Source organism: Dipodomys spectabilis, unplaced genomic scaffold (assembly GCF_019054845.1).
Source record: "Dipodomys spectabilis isolate Male_0828 unplaced genomic scaffold, ASM1905484v1 ptg000210l, whole genome shotgun sequence".
Classification (NCBI taxonomy): Eukaryota; Metazoa; Chordata; class Mammalia; order Rodentia; family Heteromyidae; genus Dipodomys; species Dipodomys spectabilis.
In genome coordinates this window covers 1,690,001-1,699,281 of record NW_024870887.1, presented here as the reverse complement: position 1 = coordinate 1,699,281, position 9,281 = coordinate 1,690,001, and the positions used below count along the sequence as shown (strand labels likewise).

Below are 9,281 nucleotides of genomic sequence, written 5' to 3'. Positions count from 1 at the left end.
TGCTTTATGCACGTAGCCCTGCTCTTCTATCTGGTTATGCCCCCCTCACCTTTGGAATCAAAGCCTTGAGGAGTCCCAGCTGACTTCAGATAGAAAAAGGGACTGATACAAACAGCCTTGAAGGCATCAGTACTCTCGGATGGATCCTCCGTTCCCTAGGGGAGCCAGGGGAGTGCCTGAGTTTCTGAAAAGGGCCCCTATCCTTAATGCTGCAGGAAGTCCTCGGCACTTACCTCTCCTGGCTCCAAAGCAACCTCTCTCTCCTCCTAACTGTGTTCTGTCAAATTCAAGGAAAATAATTTACACTGTGGAGTAGGAGACTGATGGGATTAACCACTCCAAAGGAGCACTTGAGATTCTAAGGGAGAGATCGTGAATTCCACACTGTTGAGATCTGTAGGATGTGCCAGGGAAGACCTCGGTGAGGCCGGCCTCCCCCAGCTCCACGTGCTACGGTTCCAGGGCCGCGTCCCTTCTTCCAAAAGCTCAGGCCCGGCGCCAGGCAATCGGGCTCCCGGTGGGCGGGGACCCTTAGGCCGGGCGCGCCCGGTAGGGGAGCGGTGCCCCCAAACCTCAGTTCGGGGCCTCGGCATGCCCCGGAAGGAAGCTGCGGCCGAGGAGGGGCGGCGGGTGCCCCGGAGGGCGCCTCACCTGCGGGAGGGCCGGCCCCGGGTTTTGATATTTGGAGACCCGACCCGCCCGCCCGCCCGCTGGAAGGCGTGCATTTATTTACCCCGTCCTCCGAGCCCCGCCGCACACCGGGGCTGCCCCGCAGCGATCGCCGCTCGGCGCCGGCAAGTGGGGGCCCCGCCTCGGCTTCTCGCCCCCGCCTCCCCCGCCCCCCGGCTCCCGGGCGCGCTCGCCGAGGGGGCGGTGACTGGGGAGGGAGGGGCCGCCGCGGCCCGCCCGCCTCCCGGGGCCTGGAGCGCGCGTGGCCCGGAGCCGGCGCCGCCGCGCGGGGCTCAGTGTGCAGCGCCCGCGCCCGGACTCGGCTGGCTGGCTCTGCGCGCGGGCGGCGGGCGAGAGGATGCTGGCGGGCTTCCCCGGCCTCGGCCCGCACTCCCGCCGGGGAGGGCCCCGAGCGCGCCCCTAGACCCCGCCGCGACCCCCGCGGGCTCCAGCGCCAGGGGCGCCGCCCGCGCCCGCCACCCGGGCCCCGGAGCTGCAGCCCGAAGGGCGGGCGGGCAGGCGGGCGCGCTTCGCCGGCGTCCCCCGGGTTTCCCAGCCCGCGCCGCCGCCGCCGTGGATGCTGAGGGCGACCCCGCGCTTCTCCCCGCCGGATCCCGGGCCTGACGGTGGAGGATCGAGCTCCGGCCGGGCACCGAGGCGCCCGCGGGGCAGCGCGGCTCGGCGGGGCGCAGCCCCCCGCGCGGGCTGAGCCCTCTCGCCCCGGCCCAGCCGCCCGCGCGGGGACTGTCCCGGAGCACGCGGCTCCCGACTTCCCGCACGCACCGGTAAGCGCAGGGTCGGGCCGGGCTGGTGGAGGTGGAGGGCGGGCGGCGCTCCGAGGCTGGGAAGGGGGCGGTGGGGTGCGGGTGCGGGGCGTTGATTCCCGGGGCTGGGTGGGGGAAAAAAGGAAGTAAACAGAGGGAAGAGGCAGGCATCCCCAGGATGGCTCCGCTTCTTCCCCGCACGCTTTTATTTCCAGCCTAGCAGGGTTGGGCCTGGAGGGAATTTAAGTGAGGAAGTCAGGGACTGGGAGATGACACACAGGGACGGGGATGCCGGGATGGAGAGATGGCGAGGCCCCTCCATCAGCCACAGACAGGAAACCGGTGTCTGGCGTGGACAGGACGGAGTGTGCGTGCGGGGGTGGCGGGGAAGGCTTGGGTGTGGGAGGCCCGCGTAGCCCGCGTCGTGGGTGAGGGTGGGTCACCCAGTAGGGAGACCGAGCCCCCACTTAGCTCTGCCCTTTTTAAGTTGCAGATGATCTGTGCCACCTGTGCCCTGGAAACCCGCACTGCCTTCCTGCCCCAGGTGGCCATCCTTCAGCTCCAGCCATCAAGAGCCTCTCAGCCCTCTGCCGGTCTCAGACAGCCCTAGTAGGTAGCCTGTTTGGGGGAGCCCTTCCTCCCTGGCAGTCCCTTTCTATTCCGGTTCAGTAGAAGCAGATACCAGCCAGGATGCCGAGGAACCAGGGCTTCTCCGACCCAGAGTACTCAGCCGAGTACTCAGCTGAGTACTCAGTCAGTCTGCCCTCGGACCCAGACCGTGGGGTGGGCCGGACCCATGAAATCTCCGTCCGGAACTCGGGATCCTGTCTGTGCCTGCCTCGATTCATGCGGTTGACCTTTGTGCCCGAATCCTTGGAGAACCTCTACCAGACCTACTTCAAAAGGCAGCGCCATGAGACCCTCCTGGTGCTGGTGGTCTTCGCAGCCCTCTTTGACTGCTACGTGGTGGTCATGTGCGCTGTGGTTTTCTCCAGTGACAAGCTGGCTCCCCTCCTGGTGGCCGGAATCGGGCTGGTGTTGGACGTCATCCTCTTTGTCCTCTGCAAAAAGGGGCTGCTCCCTGACCGGGTCAGCCGGAAAGTGGTACCCTACCTGCTGTGGCTGCTCATCACAGCTCAGATCTTCTCCTACCTGGGCCTGAATTTCTGCCGTGCCCATGCCGCTAGCGACACAGTGGGCTGGCAGGCCTTTTTCATCTTCTCCTTCTTCATCACACTGCCCCTCAGCCTCAGCCCCATCGTCATCATCTCCGTGGTCTCCTGTGTTGTACACACGCTTGTCCTGGGGGTCACCGTGGCCCAGCAGCAGCAGGACGAACTGCAGGGGATGCAGCTGTTGAGGGAGGTGAGTCTGCCTTCCTTTCCGCCCTCTATCTTCCCTTCCTTCCCGGATACACACCCTCAGGAAGGACTTATTTGGTGGTGGTGAGGACTCAAGGTGCCCTTGAGTCAAAAATGTATCCTGAGAAAACTGGGTGCTGGTGGCTCAGGCCTATAATTTTAGCTACTCAGGAGGCTGAGATCTGAGGATCCCAGTTCAAAGCCATTCTGGGCAGATAAATCTGAGACTCTTATCTCCAATTAACCACCAACAACAAAGAAAAAGACAAGTGGAGCTTTGGCTCAAGTGGTAGTGCACCAGCCTTAAGCACAAAAGTCAAGTGAGAGGATGAGGCCCTGGAGTTAAAACCCAACACCAGCACACACACAAAGGGGTCCTGAGGGGTCTCAGGGGCTCTCAGCTGCAGACTTTCTCTCAATCTCTGGCTCTGCCCCTCCATGCCATCTCGTGCTAGTCCCTAGGAGAAAGGAGGATGTCAAGACACTGGTCCTCTGGGCTATGCTGCCCAGCTCAAATAGATGATAGGAAGGCCCTCATCAGCTTGTCCTGGCCATTCCGTCAGTGACACTGACTGGTCTCTAGTTGTCACTGCATTGTCCCAGCATGTAATTTTACTTGTGTGGGCTCAGTATTCCTCTGTCAAATGGGAGTACTGTCTGCCCTGCCTGCAGAACATGGCTGTTGTCAGGATGAAGGGGGATGTGGGTGAAAGCTTGTTAGGTGTGTGGATGGCTCTGGAGAGGGAAACTGTGACTATTAAAGATCCCATTTGTGTCCCAGGAGCTCAGGATGCCACTCGGGGCTGGTGATGTGGGGAGGGGTGGCGCCATCCATAAAAGGTGTGGTGTGGACCACAAATGGGGACAGCCCCACAGGCTGCAGTAGCATAGTCTTCTAGTCCACGAGCACCATTTCTGCTGGAATGAGTAGAAAGTTTTGGCCTGAACTGATCTAGAAGATTGTGCTCCCACCAAACGCTGAGACCCCTGCTAGGACTTGATCTTGACCTTCTGAGCTAATTACTTGCTTGTTCATGGGGAACTCTGGGGAGCTTGGAGTCAATGAATTCCATTGCTTTACTACTACCGCCTTCATTTTATACATGAGCACAGAGCTGGAAAGTGACCTGCCCAAGGCCACATGTAATTATGACAGTCATCTGGCTGGAGCGTCTTGTCTCATCTCATCAGTGTCATCACCATTGTCCCCTGGGATTGAGGGCAGAGCCTAGAGGAGCCCTGTGGTCCTGTGGTGGTTGCTTGGAGAGCTCTGGGACCATCCCATGGTCTCTCACTTGCTTAGAGGAAAACATGGCTCTGCTGGTTTCCCTTTTTTTTTCTAGTTTTTGGATCAAGGTTCTTTTTGCTTTCCATTCTAACTCAACTGGTATGCTTCAGGGCTCATTCGTCCCTGAGCTGGTGCCTGTGGGTTTTTGTGGGCATGCCACTATGGCCCCGCGTCACCCGTGTCCTGCTCTTCACAGGAATACCTGCCATCACCTGCCATAGCCATCATGGCCAAGGTCATCCCTATTGGGAATCAGTTGGGAGTTAGAGGGACAGGTGGGCCTGGCAACATTTTGGGCTTGAGATCAAACTCTAAAACATTACCTTTTAAATATTTATTTATTTTGTTGGTCATGGGGCTTAAACTCAGGGCTGGCTTTGAACTGTGATCCTCAGACCTCAGCCTCCTGAGTAGCTAGGATTACAGGCATGAGCCACCGGTACCTGGCTAACATTACCTTTTCTAAAATTAATTTTTTTTTTGGTCGATCGTGGGGCTTGAACTTTGGGTCTGGGCTCTGTCCCTGAGCTCTTCAGCTCAAGGCGAGCGCTCTACCACTTGAGCCACAGCACCACTTCTGGTTTTTTGATGGTTTATTGGAGATAAGAGTCTCACAGACTTTCCTGCCTGGGCTCAGACCTCAGCCTCTTGAGTAGTTAGGATTACAGGCATGACCACTGACGCCTTGCGGGTCTAAAATTGAATTTTCTAATAATTACTTTTTTCTTTTTTCCCTGTGGTCCTGGACCTTGAACTCTGGGCCTGGGCCTTGTCCCTAAGCTCCTTTTACTCAAGGCTAGTACTCTATCCCTTGAGCTACAGTGCTACTTCTGGCTTTTTCTTGTGATTAATTGGAGATAAGAGTCTCACAGACTTTCCTGCTGGGTTCTCAGCTCTCAGCCTCCTGAGTAGTTAGGATTACAAATATGAGCCATCAAAGCCCAGCTTTTTTCCTTTTTGTTTTGTGGTCATACTGGGATTGGTTGGGTTTGAGCTCAGGCTTGTACTTGCTAGGCAAGCAGCAAGCACTCTACTAGAGCTCTACTTTTGCTCCTTTTTTTTTTATTTTTTTAAAAACTTAGATTCTTTTCTAGATTTGGTCTTAATATTTTTGCCTAGGGCTAAATGAGATCCTCCTACCTACAGCCTGCAGTGTAGCTGGGATGGCCAGAACATATTACTGCCTAGGTTGTTGTTTGAGATGGGGGTGGGGGGAGAGGTTCTCTCTTCTTTTACTAACTTTTTACCTGGGTTGGCCTCAAATCATGATCCTCTTTTTTTTTTTTTTTTTGGGTCCTGTTGTGGGGTCTGAACTCTGGATCTGGGCGCTGTCCCTCAGCTCTTCAGCTCAAGGCTAGCACTCTACTACTTGAGCCACAGCGCCGCTTCCGGGTTTTTTTTTCTGCTTATGTGGTGCTGAGGAATCGAACCCAGGGCCTCAAGCATGCAAGGCAAGCGCTCTACCACTGAGCCACCTTCCCAGCCAAAGCATGATCCTCTTGATCTGTGCCTTCTGTATAGCTGGGGTTACAAGTGTGAGCCACTGTGTCTAATTGAACTGTTACCTTCTAATGAGCAACTACTGTTTGGCCCTCCCCCTATCAGGGCCCCTTGGCTGTGGGAGTTCCTCCCCCTCACTGTGCTGGCTGTCCAGTAAAGGGCAGAACCAAACTGGTAGAGCACAGAGGGCCCTCCTTTGGCTTCCTCGGGACCTGCTTTTGGCAGGAATCTCTTGGAGATAGAAAAAAAGAATCTTCTAGGAAAGTGAAGTCTTCCTCTGATCCATTCCCAGGTCTGGGCACAAAGGATCTCCTTCAAGATAGAGATTGGTTTCAACAAGGGAGCCATATCATAGGAAATATGCATCCCCAGGTGGCTGTAAACAGTGACCAGAGACCAGCATGGAGTTGATTCCTTCCGAGGTCTGCCAGCGTGGTGATGACCAAGTGGTCAGGGAAAGGGCTTTCCTGCCTGTCCCTGGGTTCTCTGGTAGGCATAGAGTGCCTGATTCTCCTCCAGCTCATTTCTGTGGAGGTGGGAGGGCGTAGGAAGGGAATTGGTTGGCAGGGCTTCAATGTGGAGAGCTGACCTGCTGGGTGCCAGGAGAAGCAGTGTGTGCGTGGAATTCTTGCTGACCTGAGCCCTCCAGTGGCCCTGGGGTGAGTGAGCGGGGCATGGAAATGAGCTGCTGTGGGTTGTTACAGGGTGAATGCACAGACTATGTCACCTCTTTGCTATCTTTCCATTCATGCCTCTGCCTTTAGAGTAGTTCTAGAAATGCTTAGATGATGCTAGCACAGGCTTGGGACAGCATCAAATCCACATTGTACAGCGGAGGTCACAGAGATGGTCACAAGGGCATCATCTCAGTGGTGGCAGAAATGAGACCAAACAGCCAAGTGTGCTGACTCCTGGCCCAGGTCCTGGCATAGCTGGGGTGGGGGTGGGGGGTTGGTGTGTTCCATGGATGTTTGTCCTGTTAGAGTAGGCCTTGCCACTCTCAGTCCCCATCTGAATCTTAGAAGGCCCAGCTTGCAGGGATTCCTGGGTCTCTGTTCATAGACTAGAGGGAAACATCAGCCATTTCTATTCAGGCCCTGCCTTCTCCTGTCCAGAGCCTTTTAACTCTTGTTCTGACGGGATTTGGGATGATCCTCAGACCCATGTGACCCTGGACCTCATCCCTCTAGCCTGCTGGGAATTTACTTGGAAGTTCCTGGAACTTTCAGGGAAAAGGATTGTGGAACTTGATCCAGACAAGGCGTGGCCATGGGCCCAGCACTGCCTGTGTCCTCTGCTGCTCTATGCCTGGAGATCACTTACGGATATATGTTGTTGGGCTTCTTTGGGTGCTACACACCTGTAATGCACATCTGTAATCCCATCTGTTTGGGAAGTAGAGTCAGGAGGATTACAGATTTGAGGCTAGCCCCTGTGAAGATAGCAGAGAGATCTTGCCTTAAAAACAGAAGGGCGGGCTGGGAAGGTGGCTCAGTGGTAGAGCGCTTGCCTTGCATGCCTGAGGCCCTGGGTTCGATTCCTCAGCACCACATAAGCAAAAAGAAAAAAGCTGGAGGCAGCACTGTGGCTCAAGTGGTAGAGCGCTAGCCTTGAGCTGAAGAGCTGAGGGACAGCGCCCAGGCCCAGAGTTCAGGCCCCACAACCGGACCAAAAAAAAACCAAAGAAACAAAAAATAAAAACAGAAGGGCTGCCATGTAGCCCAAGTGATGCTCAAAGGCCTTGAGTTTAGTTTCCATTACTGAAACAGAATAAAATGAAACATCCATCCTCCTAAATTTAGGAGACAAATAAAAGAGATAAAGGAACTGAGAATAAAAATGCTAGGGGATGGGAGTATAGTTCACTGATAAGAGTATGTGCTTAGTACCCACAAGGTACACACACACACACACACACACACACACACACACACACACACACACACACACACACACACACACACACACACACACACACACACACACACACACACACACACACACACACACACACACACACACACACACACACACACACACACACACACCCAGGGGTGCTTGGTCTGAAGCAGTGCCTGGAATCCAGCTTTGAAATAACTGGGTAAGGAAGGGGGCACAGGTCATATTGAGAGCCTGAGAAAGGAGTTTGAGGTCTGACATAACCGTGGGCTGTATTCCAAAAGTTTCTGGTCATCTGTTTGGGACCAGTGTGATTTTTTTGTTTTTAAAGGTGCCTAGCTTCCCAGGCCTGTCCACCAAGTCTTCCTTAACCATCCCTGCATCCTGCCCCTGAGTTTGTGGAAACTGTCTGGAGCTGTAGGCCGCATTGCTGTTGGAGGGACAGTGGGGACTGGTGTCTCCTGGGTTGGGGTCAGGGAAGAGAGAGTCATTCTTCTGCCTGTGTCCTGGACCTGTGTTGCCTCCCGGGCTGGGGCTCCCTGGAGGAGAATGAGGAGTAGGGCAGAGAGAGCCAGTGGCCAACTTCTAGGAAGTTCCTTAGACTGCCCTGCCTGGCTTTCTGCTCCTTCTCCTGCCCCTGATTCTCCTTTGCTCGCTTTTCCCCAACTTGGTTGCCTGGAACAGGCCTCCCTCCTGGGCATGGGCAAGTTTACATGAACCCCTGGGGTTCACTATGGGAGTTTCAGACTTGTGTTTCTGTCGCTAGCAACACCAAGGAAGCATCTCCCGTGTGATGCTGCATCTTCCTGTGCAGCCCTCCTGTCTCCTCTTACCCTAAGTCCTTATATCCTCTTTGTGGGGAGGGCAGAAGGTAGCTTTGGGCTCATGGCACCCTGTCACCATGTCCTGGCCACTCCTCAGTTGTGCCAGCAGGTGGAGTTAGGGGTGAAGAAGGTATTAGGATTAGAGTGGAGCTTCACCAGTTAGTCAACGAATATTACTAAACCGAGACTCCAGCCTTTCATCCTATAAGGTCTGGGGCAGAGCATCATCCATGGGACAGTCAGGCTATGGTGTGGAGAGGTGGCCAAGGGGAGAGCTAGGCTGGCCGGCCCTTTCCAGGGCCATCCCCCCACCAGGGGCCTGGCATCAATGCCTCTTACTGCAGTTTGTACTTTCTGTCTCCCCATCCCCCTGGGGTAAGATGAGGGAGGGGCTGGTGGGCAGGGAGGGAGTAGAAATAGGGGGCTGGGAAAGGCAGCCTCGGTGGGGAGACTGCTCTGTCCAGTGGCTGTTTCAGAGACTTTGCACGGGCCCCTGTGGGCTCGGCCCACATGTCATGAAGGAATGAGTCCGTGGCTCCCTAGGGGGAGGGGAACCCTGACAGCTGGTCTGTAGACATATTTCATAGCCCGATGAAGTTCTCTTATGGACAGAGTAGCCAATTAAGGCCTTCTTATTCACAACATAACCCAGGATGAAGCCGGGATGTGTACTTCTTTTCACATTTATACATTACAGAGCTAGTCATTGACCCCGCTGAGGGGACTTGAGCTCTGCAGGGGCTGGGGGAGCTGCAGCGAGGGGTGAGGGCCTTGCAAAGACAGCCCTGTCCGGTGCCCTGGGGTTACATTGACTGGCTCCGCCTCACTGATGAGGAAACTGAGGTACAGTCAGAGTGAAAGGAAATAGAGGGGCCAGAGAACTGGAGGAGGGTCACTGGGGGAAGTGGGGAAGCAGGATAGGGCTTCTCTGAAAACCCCTTTTTCTCTGGAACCTGGGCATCTGGTTCTGGGCCTC

The 9,281-nt window shown here is 55.6% G+C and overlaps 1 protein-coding gene across 2 annotated transcripts in view; it reads left to right on the top strand.

Annotated features, from left to right (window-relative positions):
• The first annotated feature begins 1,390 nt into the window (after positions 1–1,390).
• Positions 1,391–9,281, top strand: part of Adcy3 (adenylate cyclase 3) — a 93,219-nt gene continuing 85,328 nt past the window's right edge. For both annotated transcript variants that reach the window (XM_042696733.1, XM_042696732.1), the window contains exons 1-2: positions 1,391–1,454; positions 1,921–2,798. In XM_042696733.1, the coding sequence (XP_042552667.1) occupies positions 2,124–2,798 (675 nt within the window). In that variant the 5' untranslated portion in view covers positions 1,391–1,454; positions 1,921–2,123. The remainder of the gene's footprint in view (positions 1,455–1,920; positions 2,799–9,281) is intronic.